The 16,961-nt window shown below is 38.5% G+C and overlaps 1 protein-coding gene across 1 annotated transcript in view; it reads left to right on the forward strand.

The window, feature by feature from the left end:
• Positions 1–16,961, forward strand: part of DNAH6 (dynein axonemal heavy chain 6) — a 447,135-nt gene that overhangs the window by 138,202 nt on the left and 291,972 nt on the right. Inside the window, exons 22-28 of the mRNA XM_007948902.2 lie at positions 4,764–4,983; positions 6,789–6,953; positions 7,033–7,146; positions 8,628–8,753; positions 8,839–8,994; positions 9,628–9,789; positions 15,343–15,480. Coding sequence (XP_007947093.1) covers positions 4,764–4,983; positions 6,789–6,953; positions 7,033–7,146; positions 8,628–8,753; positions 8,839–8,994; positions 9,628–9,789; positions 15,343–15,480 — 1,081 coding nt within the window. The remainder of the gene's footprint in view (positions 1–4,763; positions 4,984–6,788; positions 6,954–7,032; positions 7,147–8,627; positions 8,754–8,838; positions 8,995–9,627; positions 9,790–15,342; positions 15,481–16,961) is intronic.

Consider the following 16,961-nt stretch of genomic DNA (forward strand, 5'->3'; position numbering starts at 1 on the left):
GGGCACTATAAGTCTGAAGGATACAGATACAATATTTAATAAAGGTTTAGGCAGATACATCCTTGAGGTGCTGGATGTATTCTTGCTCATAGCATTGTTTCACTCTGGCAATGTGTATGCTGCTATGTGGGCATCTATTCACAGATGTATATGTGAAAAATCAAAGAGACTCGTGTTGCCAGAGCAATTTTTTTCACTTTAATTGGTGGACTAACCAAGTCACTGCCAAGGTTGTCTAAGAAGTGATTATAGTTTGCCCCTTTTACAAATTCCAAATGAAATTGTTCATTCATTCATTCATTCATTCATTCATTCCAAGAACATACCATTATGCTTAGTGCTGAAGATACAAAGAAGAAAAGGCCAGTCTCCTGCTCTAATGGAGCATACACTTAATAGGTGGATAGTGATATAGATAAGTCATTGCAATATAATTGTATATGGTGATAGTATGACTGGAGTCCCTGGGTGGCACAAACAATTATGTGTTCTACTCCTAGCCAAAAGGTTGGCAGTTCAAACCTTCCCAGAGGTGCCCGGATGACAAGTTTAATGATCTGCTTCTTGGGAACCCTTCAAGGTCACAGCCTTGAGAACCCTATAGAGCAATTCTACTCTGCACATGAGGGGTCACCATGAGTCAGAACCAACCCAACAGTACCTGACAACAATAACACAGTATGACATCTTGATAGCAGCAAAAGCCCCTAACTTTAGTCATTGTGACATATTGTGCTGTACAATGGAGAGTACCGACATAATGGTTCATTTTTCATGGCTTCTTCTCATTAACTGTTGTTAAACAAATGGCTGTTAAGATCTCTCCTAAGACAGACAGTGAGACAGCTAGGTTTAAATGCTTATTGTAGTTACTTGGTTGACAAGAATTGCTGTTGGGAACACTAGACAGGGTGTGTGTGTGTCCAAGAAATCCAAGATCCAGAGATTCAGTTGTACACTAGTATAGGCTTTGAAGAATGTACACAAATATTCTTACTGAAAACTTACTCAGGAAATATTTTGTAAATAAACCACATGGAAAAAGATGGAAGATTAAGTTAGATTAAATTAAGTAAATTAAGTTTTTATTTCATTTTATTATTACCTTTATTTCATTTAATGTATTTTTTTAGGAGTTTGTTTTACATTCAACATTTCGTGTACATTTTGTTTCACTCCCCAACTACCATCCCCAACCCTAATCCAGTCTCCTCCCCTCCATGCCTAGTAACACCCCCCCCATGCCCCTCATAGTTATGCACTCCTGTTTGTCCTGTATTTCCTCCCTGTGAATGTTGCCCCTCTGGTGCCCAGTGGTCGATTGCTCCAAAGGATGCATCTCCATAGAGTATGTGGGTGCGTCATCCTGGGTTGAGGGGTATGCGTGTACATATTGTTTACTATTGGGCTGAGAGCCAGCCCCTGGGAGTGAGCTTTATTCCAGGCCCAGAATGTATCCCAGGACCATAGTATTGGGGGTCTCACCAGACTCCAACCAACCAGGAATTCTGGTCATTATTGAGTTTTTGGATTTTGTTCTATGCTTTTCCTCCCACTCTATGTAGGATCTCCAGATTTGATCCTTTCCTGAGTGGTTGGCATTGGTAGCTGGGCACCATCTAGTTCTTCTGGTCTTGAGGGCCATTGTGTCCTAGGGTTGATTGCTTCCAAATGCCCTTGTTTTTTTGCATTCTTCTTCACTTCTGATGATAGGAGACCATTAGCTGCATCTTAGATGGCCACTTGAAAGCTTTGAAGACCCCAGTCACTACTCACCAATGTAGGATGAGGAACAAAGCTTTTATGTATTTTGTTGTGCCAGTTGAGTCTGGTATCCCCCAGTAGTATGGGCCTGAGACAATAGATCCATTGGATCTCTCTCTCACAGTGTCTGGGTATCTGTGAGGGATTACTCTATATCTGTCTTCTGTTGTTTTTGTAAGGATTGTGGGTATTTTGTATCATTGGTATCTGTGCAAGGTTAGCCTCCACTGAATCTATCCTTGGTCTAGAGTATACTGCTGTTTACTCACCTCTATCTGATCCTCTCAGATGTTTATATTTTATCTGTAGCCTGGTGTTTGGTGATAATGGTAATGCAGTATTGTGGGCATGCTGGTTGGTATCAGCATCTGTTGTCTATCTCCTATGTGGACAATTTGGTGTCCTCCTTTTTCCTGATTGTTATCATGTTTAATGTATTTTATCATTTTATTATTGCTATTATTACTATTTTAATGTATTTAATTCTTAAATCTCTAGTTCCAAAACTGGTGAGATCAAAGCTAACAGGATTGGGGAGACAATCTGTACAGTTTTGTTTTGTTTTTTTTCCAGTGCCATTTGCTTGATGTATCTTTTTTCCAAAATTTGATTTTTAGTCTATTCTTGTCTTTATATCCAAGATGAGTCTGTTATAGATAGCATATTTGTGGGTCATGTTTTCCTATCTAGTCTGCAACTCTTCATCTCTGGAGTGATCCGTTTAATTCATTTACATTCAGTGCAGACATTGACAAGTGTGAATTTATTACAGTCATTTTGTTACGGGTTTTGTGTGGGTATGTGTGTGATGTTGCTGATTTCTTTGTTCCATATAATTTTTTTGTGCAGCTGTAACACTTTATACCCTTGGGTATATCTGTTTATACCCTCCCACTTCACCCATCTGCTTGCAAATTGGTCCCAGGTCATCTGACATTTTGTTTTGAAATGTGAGAGTGGTTGGCAACACTGGTCCTAGACCTTCAGCCAAAGCTGAGACTAAAATATTTACATTTTAACATCTAGTTACATTACTTGGGAATGAGAAGCCACTCTTAGATATTTAGTGAAGGGGTTTCATATGGGGATTTTACGCAGGTTTACGCAGGTGCTGGAAGGCATGAGATGGAAGGAACTGAAATTACTTTAAGAAAATCTGGAAGTGCTGGCACAGATCTCAGGGAAGCTTCACTAAGAGTCTCAGCTGCCTGAAATAAAAAAGGAGGTGATTCTCAAGAGGACATATGCGAACCAAGGACAAAACCATCAATGGCCCATGATTGACCACAGCTTCCACAGGAGAATAGTGACCTTTTCTCCTTTTCCAACTTCTCAGTATCACAGAAAAGCCTTTCATGGGCAGAATCTGATCCAAAGACTTACTGGAAAGGGATCCTAAGAAATGTCATCTTAGCTTTTCCTGATGAAGGGATATCACCAAGGTCACAGTTTAGGACATTTACTAACTAATGGTTTATACATTTAGTCCTTCAGAACATAAGAGTGAGTTAGGAATATGGACAGAAACAAAAGTAACCCTTACTGATTGGAAAATTTTTTTTACCAGCCATAATTAAATCTTTTTTAATTTTAATTTTGTTGTTGTTGTTGTTGTGCTTTGAGTGCAAATTTACAGAAGAAAATTTGTTTTACATCCAACAGTTCATGTACATTTGGTTTCACTCCCCAATTACCATCCATAACCCTAACCCACTCTCCTCCTCTCCCTTCTCAGTGACCTCCATCCCTGTGCTTTTCTTAGTATGTCCGTCCAGCTTTTCCTCCATGTGAATGCTGCCCCTCTGGTGTCCCATGGCCAATTGCTCCAAGGGCTATATCTCCATAGAGTAGGTGGGTGCATCGCCCTGGGTTAGGTGTTCTGCATGTTAACAGCCATTATTAAATCTCAGTAGTCAATCTCTCATAAACTATTGTAGATTGAGTTAAGACAGTCAGATGGGATAATAAACTAAATTCCTTTGGGGTGATTTGGAGTGATTAAATATAATACAGATACTATTTTTCATGAAGGCTGGCATTTAGAATAATATTTTTAGTTACTTACAGCAGAGGTTGACGATTTTTTTTTTAAAGAAATAAAGAACCAGATAGTAAATATATTAGGTATTATATGGTCTCTGTTACAGCTACTCAACTCTGCTGATGTTGCACAAAAGGAGCTATATACAATATGTAAACAAATGGAGATACCTGTGTAATAAAACTTTATTTATAAAAATAGGCGGTAGGCTAGATTTGTCCTGGGGGCTGTAGTTTGCCAACCTCTGATTTATAGCAAAATAGTATTCTATAAATTCACAATTCCTTCACCCACCTTGCTGATAGGGATATTGAAAAATATACAAAATGTTTTACTTCTACATAGGTGTAGGTGCATGTGGTTGGAAATGGTGTATTGGCAAAATCATATTCTGCCACTTTTCATGGTAGCATATACTTCAGAGAACAGTGTGTGCCTTTGGGTTGGGTAGATCACTCAGTGCACTTTCACAGAACCAAATAAGATTTCTGTAGCTATCCACTCATCCATCCATCCATCCATTCATCCATCCACCCATCCATCCATTCCACCCATCCACCCATCCACCCACCAATCTAACGAATTATGTATGTGAGATTCTAGGCTATATATTCTAGGGAAAACAAATAATATGGCATCACTCTAGGAGCTCAAAGCCAAGTAAGACATACAAATCATTATAATAGCAAGAACTGGCATTGTTTTACAATTTTTATTAAAATTATTTGTCTTTTATGTACCAGGCAGTACCTTTAGGTGTTTGAGATACATCATCACTAATCCTCACAGCAGTTTTATTTAGGGACATGTGGCCTTCCCAAAAACCAAGGACCAGCAGGTTGGAGGTTCAGTAAATCTGTGGATAAGGAAGAGATGTGGCTAAAGGATTTATATATTTTTTTGTCTATCCAAGGCTTTTCAATTTCAAGTTCTATTTTAAGTTTTTTCTTTAATCCAGATTTTACTTCTTGTCAAATGATGAACTTCTGGAAATTTTGGCACAGACACGAAATCCCCAAGCAGTGCAGCCACACTTAAGAAAATGCTTTGACTCCATTTCAAAGCTCGAATTTGCTCTTATGCTTCCCGTGGAAGGAAAAATTCCTGGCATTGAAGGAGAACCGGAAAAGGTTTATACTAATGATATTTTAGCAATGCTATCACCAGAGGGAGAAAGGGTAAGATACTTTTAGTTTACAATTCTTTATAGACAGTTTGTTACTCTTCAGGTGTTGGGGGTACAGATTTATTCATTCTCTGTCTAAGCATTCATCAATTGCTATTGCATACCAGGTATTCTGTTATCTTGGGGGTTTCCAAGATGACTAACATAAAATGTTTGCCCTCAAACTCTTTACATTAAAGAGTTCACAGTCTAGTGAAGAAACAGTCATACAAACAATTAAAAAGCACCGTAGTAAATGAATTAACAGAGGCAAGTGCTCTGTGCTTGGGAACAGAGTAGAGGAAACTAGAATCATGCTTTACTCAGCTCAGAGGCACAGTAGCAAACTGGTTAAAGGTGCTGGTTCTACAGGCAGGCCACCTGGATGCAAGTCCCAGGTCCACCTTTTAACCTCATTAATAACATGGGAATTATTAATACCTGATTGATGGAACTAGGCAGATACTCAATTGCTGATATTCATGAATTCCTTAGCATGGCACACAGTGAGTGTTGTGCAAGTATCAGTTACCATCACAGTGGTGGTATACCTAGGCACAGCACAGCACCTGGCATGACCGCTGAGCAAATATCTGCATTAGGAGATTGTGGGGAATCAAGTGAGTTTACATCAGAGAGTGACACACATGCAGGAAGATGAGGAAGATGGAGAGGAGCATTTCCCACGTGGACATGGCAGGGAAGAGCATTCTAGACAGAGGAACTATGCAAGGAAATGCCAAGGATTGTAGCCAATAGAGCACAGTGGTATGTGATTAGCAGAGCCCATACACATTATATTTGTTCTGAATTGATCCTCTCACAAAACAATTTTCTCATCAATGGTAAAGAAGAAGAAGGAGAGGACCAAGGCTAGAATCCTGGGGAAACATGAAATTTAAAGAGAGAGTAGAAGAAGAACAGATGGAGACCAAGACAAGTAGGAAAACCTGATTATTAGAAATCTGAGAAATAAATATGAGAAGGACTGAAAGGTGTCAGTTGGACTTGATGATTAGGGGACATGGGTAACCTTAATGAGAACAGATATACAAAGGAGTGGTTGGGCAAAAACCAGATTGCAGCTAATAGGAAAGTGAATAGAAGTGAGGAAATTAATGTATGTAGATTTCTCTTTGAGGCATTTAGCTCCAACAAAAAAAGCAGTAAAAATAAAGCAATAAATGGAGGGGAAAGAGAGAGATTTTTAAAAACAAACAATAAAAGCCATTGCCCTTGAGTCAGTTTTGATTCCTAGTAACCCCACTGCTGTCAAGTCAATTTAGACTCATAGCAACCCTGTAGGACAGAGTAGAACTGTCCTAAAGGATTTCCAAGGCTAAAAATCTTTACGGAAGCAGACTGCCTCATCTTTCTCCCATGAAGCAGTTGGTGGGTTCCAACCGCCAGCCTTTTGGTTAGCAGCCGAATGCCTTAACCACTGTTCCACCAGAGCTTCTACAGTGACCTTAAAGGAATTAAAAAAAAAAAAAAACTCACTGAAGTAGAGTCATTACCAACTCACAGTGACCTCCATTGGGTTTCTTAGGAGGTAAATCTTTATGAAAGTAGATTGCCCCAGCTTCCTTCTGCAGAGCACCTGGTGAGTTTGAACTGCCAACCTCCTGGTTCGCAGTTGGATGCCTTAGGCACTGCAACACCAGAGCTCCTTTTAAGTGGAATAGAAATAACAATTTCCAGTGTTAGTAGTCAGGCTTCAGTGTTTACATAACTCAGGGTGCTGTTGCAGATGTACAAAGGACATCCAGCCTACAAGTCTCAAGGAGACATTTTCTCATTGCCCTTATTATCTCCTAGGTTGGTTTGGGAAAAGGCCTCAAGGCCAGAGGCAATGTGGAAGATTGGCTTGGTAAAGTGGAAGAAGCCATGTTTTCATCTTTGCGTCGCCTGTGCAAAGCTGCCATTGCTGACTACCAGGGAAAACTGAGGACAGACTGGGTGATTGCTGGCCACCCTTCTCAAGTAACTTATATTTGTATGTTTCCATCTCTGAATCTTCTGGTGAATGCGTCACACACTTAAGAAAGATATTTTCATGCAGGTGATCCTGACCATTTCTCAAATCATGTGGTGTCGTGATTTGACTGAGTGTTTAGAAACAGATGATGGTAATCGTCAAGAAGGCCTGGAAGCTTTTGAAAAAGTAAACTTTGAGGTGAGATTTTTAACAGAATAATAGTGAACATATTGCTATGCAGGATGCTTTTAGAGGTTTTTATTAGCATGGTAATGCAAATTGGCTTTATTTCTGAAATTCTTTGATGTGACCAAGACTTTAAAGTTCTCACTAAAACATATACATTCAAGTTTTCTTAGGAATAATTGGCACTTATATAGTATTTAAAAGAATGCTTACAAAAATAGGAGGAAATAAACAATTCAAGAGGAAAACATCAGGGTCATAATGTTTTGTTTAGTAGGTCTTGGATATCTCCTGCAAAAGCTTTTTCCATCCAGGAAAACCTCTGATTTGTATTATTTCTGTTTCTAGACTTAAGAGATGCTTTTCTGCCATTTTATAGCCCCACCATCAGCACACACACACACACACACCTTAGGCAACTATCAATGAAAAAGAAAAGAAATAACTGAATGACTCAAAATACCGTTCTGGGTCTGGAAAATGCTATTTTACAGTGGAGCCTAAGTTTTAACTCCAAATTCAATGCCACTTCCAAATAATACTGCATTTTTAAAGAATCACTCTTAAAAAGAAAAGAAGGAAACATCTTTCCTGGAATAAGCGAAAACTCTCTCATTAAATCCTTAATGTAATTTCATCTCAGCGAGCCCTAGGAAAGAGAAAAGTCTCCCTAAAGAAAGTTCCATTAACCTGTTTATAGCAGTAGTCCCCAATGAAGACAGGCCGAAGTGGGCATTCAGCACAGCAGCACAAGGTGCTCAGAAACATCACTTTTCACTGGAAAAGATTTGACCATTGAGGTGAAAATCAGGTGCAAAGCTATCAAAGTGCTTTCATGTAATCAAGCATTGGCTTGAGTAAAATGTTCAGGTTTCCTGATTATCGATAGAAAAACTACCCCTGAAAAGGAGGAGTAACCACCTAACATTTCAGTTTTAGGGAAAACAATCTCTAGAAACACCGTCACCTAACAGTTAAGAGCATAGGCTTTCCTCGAGGCAAACATTTTCTTAAATTTCATTTTTGCCCCTTCATAGTTGTATGACTAACATAAAGTTACTTACCCTCTGTGATTTCAGTTTTCTCATGTGTAAAATGTGGTAATGATAGGATGTACCTCGTAAACGTGTTTTGGGAATTAAATAAGGTAAACTCTTGTCAGATTCAGTCACAAAATTAAAGATTCTAAAATGTCAATGGTTTTAGAGATATCAACTCCAACTGTAATAACCAAACCAAACTCACTGCTGCCAAATCAATTCTGACTCATAGCCATCCCTCTGTGGGTTTCCCAGGTGGTATCACTACGGATGTAGATAGCCCAGTCTTCCTTCCGAGGAGTGGCTTGTGGTTTTGAAATGCCAGTCTTCTGGTTATCAGTCAGATGCCTTAGGCACTATGTCACCAGAGCTCCTCCAAGTATAATAGTAAATATATATATATATATATATGATGTTTGAAATTCATCATGAAATTTTTGTTTTAATTTGCAGAGATTAAATGCTCTGGCTGCATTAGTTCGAGGTAGTCTTCCTAAATTACACAGAAACATCATAACTGCCTTAATTACTATTGACGTACATGCAAGAGACATTGTCACTGAACTTGTTGAAGCCAAGGTAAATGTTTCATTTAAATAAACTCATATTTTTTTTCCTGAAATGAGTGTATTTCACATGTATATCATTTATGTCACTCATGTAGATAGACGGAGTTGAATCCTTTGACTGGCAGAGACAACTGCGCTATTACTGGGATGTAGACCTGGATAATTGTGTGGCTCAAATGGCACTTTCACAGTATACATATGGTTATGAATATTTAGGTGCATGCCCAAGATTAGTTATTACTCCTCTTACGGTAAGCTACTGTTCATTTAGGTTAATGTTGACACAAAAATGCTTTTCTACCAAAATGAGTCTTACAACGTTTTCTCTAATATTAACTCACGAACGGATTTGCCATAAATTCATCTTCATGAAGCAGAGGTTTGCATTATTTGATTATATGCATGGATCTCTGTGTATAGGCATACTTTGTCTCAATGTGCTTTGTTTTATTGTGCTTCATGATATTGCATTTTTTACAAATTGGAGGTTTGTGGCAACCCTACACCCAGCAAGTCTATCAGCTCCATTTTTCTAACAGTATGTGCTTACTTCATGTCTCTGTGACACATTTTGGTGATTCTCATAATATTCAAACTATTTCATAATGCTATTGTAACCACAATAGACAACAGTGTAGTGTAAATACACTTTTATATGCATTGAGAAACCAAAAAATTAGTGTGACTTGCTTTATTGTGATGCTCACTTTATCACAGTGGTCTGGAACAGAATCCTCAATATCTCTGAAGTATGCCTGTATCTTTCAACTTATAAAAAATTTTTCATGGAAATTAGTGCAGCCTTCCTACAGAAAAGAAAGGACTTATAAAGTTATGGCAAGAGTTGATTCCCTGCAATAATGACAATTTATTGATTTCTTTAGGATCGCTGCTACCTTTGCCTCATGGGAGCTTTGCAACTCGACCTGGGGGGTGCCCCAGCTGGTCCTGCTGGCACTGGGAAAACTGAGACTACTAAGGACCTAGCAAAAGCTCTCGCCATCCAGTGTGTGGTCTTCAACTGTTCTGATGGTTTAGACTACAAGGTACATTTCCAGCATCTGGATACCAATATCATATGCTTTATGCACTTGTCTCTACTTACAACCTGTCTCTCGTAATAAATGGAGAGAATGAGGTGTGGCAGCTGCTTTGGGTGTCTTGCTTAGGGGCAGAGAAAAGATCAGAGCCCTTCAATTACATGAAAGAAATCAGTGCAAAATTACATATGTGAAATAGTATCTCCTCAAAGTATGTTTCTTGGGATAATACTGTAACATACTCAGAAAAGAAGAAACAAAACAATCCATGTTGTGCCTCATTCCCCTCCTGATTTCACAACTAACAGTAGCATATTAAATGTTAGATAGGGTCCCACACTTAGGAAATCTGCTTAGCTTTATTTTGTTCATGTTTTTGATCATGGGTAGGTGCCTTTTATGTTCTAACACAATGAGCTAATAGTCTCATTTTTCTGAAACTTACAAATATGCTTGTATAATGTCTAAATATAGAACATAATCATTTAAATTGGCCACATAAATTGCAATTCATTCATTTTTATAGAGCAAATGATAGTTATTTTTCAGAAGCACCTCCTGGAGTTAATGTTTAATGGAACACATTTTTTTCAAAAATCCAAATCCTTTTTAAAATCTTAGAATAAAAAGAACATGACTGGGAAGGTCTTTTTGCTTACTAAACAAAAACAATAGAAGTGCAGCACAGGCACTTTGCTGTTTCACACTGGGAGCTATAGAGAGGAGTGAACAGATAAACCAGTTGTGGTGGGTCTGAATCGATTCTGGTGACTCCATGTCAGAGTAGACTATACCACTGGGTTTTCAATGGATGTTTTTTCAAAAGTAGATCAACAGGCCTTTCTTCCAAGGCAGGTCTGGGTGGACTTGAACCTCCAGCCTTTCAGTTAGCAGCCAAGCATTTTAACTGTTTGTACCACCCAAGGACTCCTAGGGAGAAGAATTAGTGACTGGAAAAGCTGCTTTGAGAAAGGTGAGCGGAAAAGGTGAGTGAGCAGAAAAGGTGACCTATCTACCCATAAAGCAGGGTGGCAGAAGCAGGACTCCAGGTATAGCAAACTGCTGTCACCAGTCTCTGAAAGAATTCATACTCAGTACATTAAAGAAATGTCTACACATGGAAAACCTCAAACTGTAAGAAAAAAAAAAAAAAGATAGAAAATTTAAAGTAAACATTTTCCTCCCTACCCACAATACCCAGTTCCATTCCCTAGAGAGAAGTGTTTTCATTTTGTTTTTAGTTCTTCTGATGATTGCTGCTAAAACTGTAAAAACATATGATGTATATTTATAAATTTGTATGTCTACTTCAGACAAAATCTACCAACTCATTAATTTGTTGATCAGGATTTTATTATAACAACAACAACAACAGCAATTTCAACACACTTAGAGCTCCCCCCCCCCACTGCTTTCCCCCAGAGTTAACTTCTCTCCTGAATTTGAGGATTATCATGGTATGTGTATATAGTATGTATGTATCACTAAATAAAATGTAATGTCATTTTGTTTGTCCACTAAGAGTTTTTCTATGAGATTCATCAAGATTGAAACATGTAAGTCTATTTTATTCATTTTCACAGTTATGTGCCCTTCCAATCCATGAACATACCAAGATTTATTCATTCATTCTCCTTCTAATAAGCATTTGGGTTGTTTCTAATACAGTATTTTGCTACTATGAGCAAAGCTGGTCTGAGACAATTATCCACATCTCCAGGTGCATGAATGCAGTGATTTCTCTGGCCTGGGGTGTAAACCTAGGATCATGTCTCAGGGTCATCTTCATCTTGCCTGAATAAGGAAAAATGGTTCTCTAGAGTGATTGTGATGATTTATACTCACACACACACACACACACACACACCCCAGAACTATCTACAAGTTGTGTTTGCTCCACATCCTTACCAAAGCTATCAGGTTTTATTTTAAATTATTGTTTTTATCGTGGTAAATATATAGGCAACAGAACCTCTGCCGCTATCAGGCTTTTTAATTGTTCTCAATCTGAGGGGTATCTGTTTGTATTCTCCTGGTTATTAGTAAGGTTGAACACCTTTTCAAATATTTATGACCATTAGGATTTCCTCTTCCATGAATATCTTTTCACATCTCTTGCCCAGCTTTTATATATATTTGATATTAATCTTCTCTCAATTAGTTATTATTTCCTAGTTGTGTCTTCCAAAAAGACCTAGACACATTGATAGCCTAGTAACAGCACCTCTAGTACCCAGACTGTGATCTTAAATGCTGTTTTCTACTAAAAGTAACCAGGCCTGGTTCTAGGATTAGAGAAGGAAATGCATGCGATAAGTCTGGGATGTCTTGTCTGCTGATAACAAGAAAAAGATCAAGAAGTACTGAGGACAAATAAAAAAGAATCAGAATCTAACTTAGGCTTCTACTGGCCAAAGATGGGACAATGTGTGAATACTAATAATGACAATGGCAGTATATCGAGACACATCAAATGCTGATTTTAAATATTACTAAGTAGCTTATTTAAAAATAAATATATCATTTAAATAAGTAAATATATTAAATATTTTATTTTAAAATCTGTGAATTTACAATGGTTAACTGCTTAGCTGCTAACCAAAAGTCAGTAGTTTGAACCCACCCATAAGCCTGCAGGTAAAGATTTTCTGTGAAGATAAACACCTAGAAAACCCTAAGGATCAATTCTGCTCTGTCAGAGGGATTGCTTTGATGATTGGTACATAAATTTGAATAATAGTAGTATGAACTGGTCTTCCTTACAGGTATATGGACATTATTATATCATTGGCAGTGTTGTACTTTAGGATAGATCTCGAAATGTTCTTTTTAACAAGGTAACACCATTCCTCTTCAATTTCTCATTCCCAGCATAGTTGATCATATGACTATCTGATTCAAAATGGCCAATACCAGTCAATTTCAGCTCAGTAATTCCTAGGATATTGATCTTTATGTGCTTCATTTAATTTCAATTATTTCTAATTTCCCTAGATTCATACTTCATACATTCCACATTCTGATTATTAGTGGATGCTGGCATCTGTTTCTTCTCATTCTGAGTCATGCCACATCAACAGATGAAGGTCCTAAAAGCTTTACTCCATCCATGTCATTAAGGTTAAGTCTACTTTGAGGAGACTTCTCTTCACCAGTTGTATTTTGAGTGACTTAGGAGCTCTGGTAGCGTAGTGCCTAAGGCACTTGACTGCTCACCAGAAGGCTGGCAGTTCAAACCCACCAGCCACTCCTCGGAAGGAAGGTTGGGCAATCCTACTTCCGTTGTGATACTGCCTCAGAAACCCAAGGAGGGGTCGCTATGAGTCGGGGCCAACTCGACAGCAAACAACAACAACAACAACAGCCAACCTGAAGGGCTCATCTTCTGGCACTTTTTCAGACAATGTTCTGCTGCTATTCATAAGGTTTTAACTGGCGAATATTTTGAGAAGATGATTGGCATGTCCTTCTTTCTGACAGAATGCACTGAGTCAATTTACAAACAAGAATTGGTCAATATCCAATAATTCCAGTAAGTAACATATGATCAAGAACCGATGATATTGAAGAAAGAAATCCAAACTGCACTTTAGAGACTGGCTAAAGACCAGGCTCCAGGAATTGACAGAATACCAATTAATATGTTTCAACAAACTGATGCAATGCTAGAAGTACTCACTAGTCTATGCAAAGAAATTTGGAATATAGCTACCAGGTAAATGACTAGAAGAGATTCATATTTGTGTCCATTCCAAATAAAGGTGAACCAATAGAATGTGGAAATTATTGAATGATGTTACTAATATCACAAAGAAGTCAAATTTTGCTGAAGATAATTTAAAAATGGTTGCAGCAGTACATCCACAGAAAACTACCAGAAATTCAGAAGAGGACCTAGAACAAGGATATCATTGCTGTGAGATAGATCTTGCCTGAAAGCTGAGAATAAAAGAAATATTTTTACCTGTGTCTTATTGACTGTGTAAAGGCATTCAACTGTGTGGATCATAACAAATTATGGATAACATTGCAAAGAATGGGAGTTCCAGAACCCTTAATTGTGCTCCTGTAGAACCTGTACATAGACAAAGAGGCAATCTTTTGAACAGAACTAGGGGACACTGCATGATTTAAATCAGGAAAGGTGTATGTTAGGGTTGTATCCTTCCACCATACTTACTCAATCTATGTACTAAGCAAATAGTCCAAGAAGTTGGACTATATGAAGAACTATGTGACATCAGGACTGGAGGAAGAGTCATTAGCAACCTGCAGTATGCAGATGATATAACCTTACTTGCTGAAAGCGAAGAAGACTTGAAGCACTTACTGATGAGAAGATCAAAGACCACAATCTGCAGAATGAATTACACCTCGCCATAAAGAAAACAAAAATCCTCACAGCTGGACTAATAAGCAGCATCATGATAAAGGAGAAAATTTTGAAATTATCAAGGATTTCATTGCACACAATCAATGCCCATGGAAGCAGCAGCCAAGAAATCAAATGGTATATTGGCCAAGTCTGTTGCAAAAGACCTTTAAAGTTTTAAAAACCAAAGATGTCACTTTGAGGACTAAAGTGTGCTTTACTCAAAGCATGACATTTTCAGTCACCTCATATGCATGTGAAAGCTGGACTATGTCAGAAGTCAGAACTTTTCTACAAAATGACATGTCATTTTGCCTTTCTTTAAATAATATGAGTCTAAGGAAGATGAGTCCCAGGAAGACTGAAGAAGAATTGATGCATTTGAATTATGGTGTCACTGAAGGATATTAAACCATGGACTGCCAGAAGAATGAACAAGTCTGTCTTGGAAGAAATACAGCCAGAATGTTTCTTTGAAGCAAGAATGGTGAGTTTTCATCTCACGTACTTTGGACATATTATGACTGGAGGGACCAGTCTCTGGAGAAGGACATCATGCTTGAAAGAGTAGAGACTGGGCGAAGGAGAAGAAAACTCTGAATGAGAGATATTAGTGCGGTGGCCACAACCTTGGATTCAAACATGGCAATAATTTGAGGATGGTGCAAGACTGGGTAGAGCTTCCTTCTGTTGTACATAGGGTAGCTATGAGCTGGAACTGACTCAACAGACCCTAACAACAACAGCCCTAAATTATGCAGCTGTGCCTACACTCAGTAGTCCTGGCATATTGTCTACCACCTGTAATGCCTTGTAAAGACAAGGAAAGTTTCCATTTTAAAACTTTTTAAGCTTTTAAGTCCTTAAGTTTTTCTATTCCATGTGTTACATTCTTTGAGAGCCTGTCAAGTATTTGCAGAGGCCAGTGAAGGTTATGAAAAAAGGAAAATGGTCAGATTGTCATTGTATTTAAAAATAAAATTAGACTCATATTATTTAAAGAAAGACAAAATGACATGTCATTTTGTAGAAAAGTTCTGACTTCTGACATAGCCCAGTGTTCACATAAAACTATTGCTTATTTGCAGGTCTCATCTCTTTTCTTTTTAATATTTTAGTTTAAAATGTAAGTTTTGAAGAAGCTGAAATATGCAGTACAAAATTGAATAGCACTTTTGTGATTTCAGATGATGGGGCGTTTCTTCAGTGGTTTGGCACAATCAGGGGCCTGGTGCTGCTTTGATGAATTTAATCGAATTGACATAGAAGTGTTGTCAGTCATTGCACAGCAACTCATTACCATTAGGAATGCCAAAGCTGCAAAGGTAAGGCAAATTGTCTGTGGAGGTTGCTTTTATAAAGTTTATAATTAACTTTCAAGAGTGGATTGGTGGTTTGCCGTCCATGCTGTGCAACTCAGTTCAATTCCCAGCCAATGGACCTCATGTGCAGCCACCATCCATCAGTGCAGAATTATGTGTTGATATGATATTGAGCAGGGAGCTCTGGTAGCATAGTGCCTAAAGGAATTTGGATGCTACCCAGAAGGCTGGTGGTTCAAACCCACCAGCCACTCCTCAGAAGGAAGGTTGGGCAATCTACTTCTGTAGTGATACTGCCTCAGAAACCCAAGAAGAGGTTGCTGTGAGTCAGGGCTGACTCGACGGCATGTAACAACAACATGATATTGAGCAGACTTTGTCAGAACTTCCAGACCTGATGATGTACTGCTGGAAATCAATGAAGGAAAACCCTACGGATCACATCAGTCAGATCTGCAGTTGATCATGGGGATGGTGCAGGACCAGCAGCATTTTGTGTCATTGTATGTGGGTTGCATGAATTGGGGGCTAACTTAGCAGGAGCTAACAACAGTTTACTTACAGCGTGTTGTATTTTAGGAAGGACAGTGCAACTTTAGCCTGTCTATTACATGTTACCAGTATAATTGGTAAGTACTACAGCAACAGGACTTAGTGGAGCTAATTAACTCCTCATCCAGGCAACAGAAAAACAGCTGGGCTGGGACGTGGGATAAAGAACCTGTGAGGCTCAATCCTTTCCCTCAAGGAGCTCTGCTTTTCCTTACCTTCAGCAAATACAGACACACACACACACACACACACACAGATGTACTCACACTGTCCTTCTGTCTTCATCTCCTGTTTTCCTCTTCACCTTTCTCATTCTTGCCCTTGATATTTATTTCTACACTAGGTTTTTCTGATGCTTTTCCTTTGAGCTGGACTGCCTTAATCATGGTTCCCAGCTCAGTCCGTTGTTGTTGTTGTTAGTTGCCACTGAGTCAGTTTCAACTCATGGTGATTCCATGTGACAGAGTAGACTGCCTCATAGAGCTTCCTAGGCTGTAATCTTTATGGTACTAGATCTCCAGATCTTTCTCCCATAAATCAGTAGGAAGGTTGAGCAATCTACTTCCTTAGTGATACTGCCTCAGAAACCCAAGGAGGGGTCACTGTGAATTGGATCCAACTCGATGGCAGTGAGTTTGGTTTGGTCTCCCAAAAAGCTACTGAGTGTGTTCCAAATGCCAACCCTTTGGCTAGCAGTGTAGCTTAGTACTGTAGACATGAGAAAAGAGTCAGGGGAGTCTAAGAGGATCTTGGCTGTCTAGAATTCACTAGGTTGGAAAATACAAGGAGTGTGGAGTCAGATAAGATGCTGAAGTAACCCAGTTATTTAACATTTGTTTTTTTGTTTGTTTGGTTTTTTATTAGGATTTGGGTGAAGATTTACAGAGTAAATTCACTTTTCATACAGCAGTTCACATATACTTTGTCTCATG

The sequence above is a fragment of the Orycteropus afer genome, unplaced genomic scaffold (genome assembly GCF_000298275.1).
Source record: "Orycteropus afer afer isolate SDZICR_OR568_19922 unplaced genomic scaffold, OryAfe1.0 scaffold00231, whole genome shotgun sequence".
Taxonomy (NCBI): Eukaryota; Metazoa; Chordata; class Mammalia; order Tubulidentata; family Orycteropodidae; genus Orycteropus; species Orycteropus afer.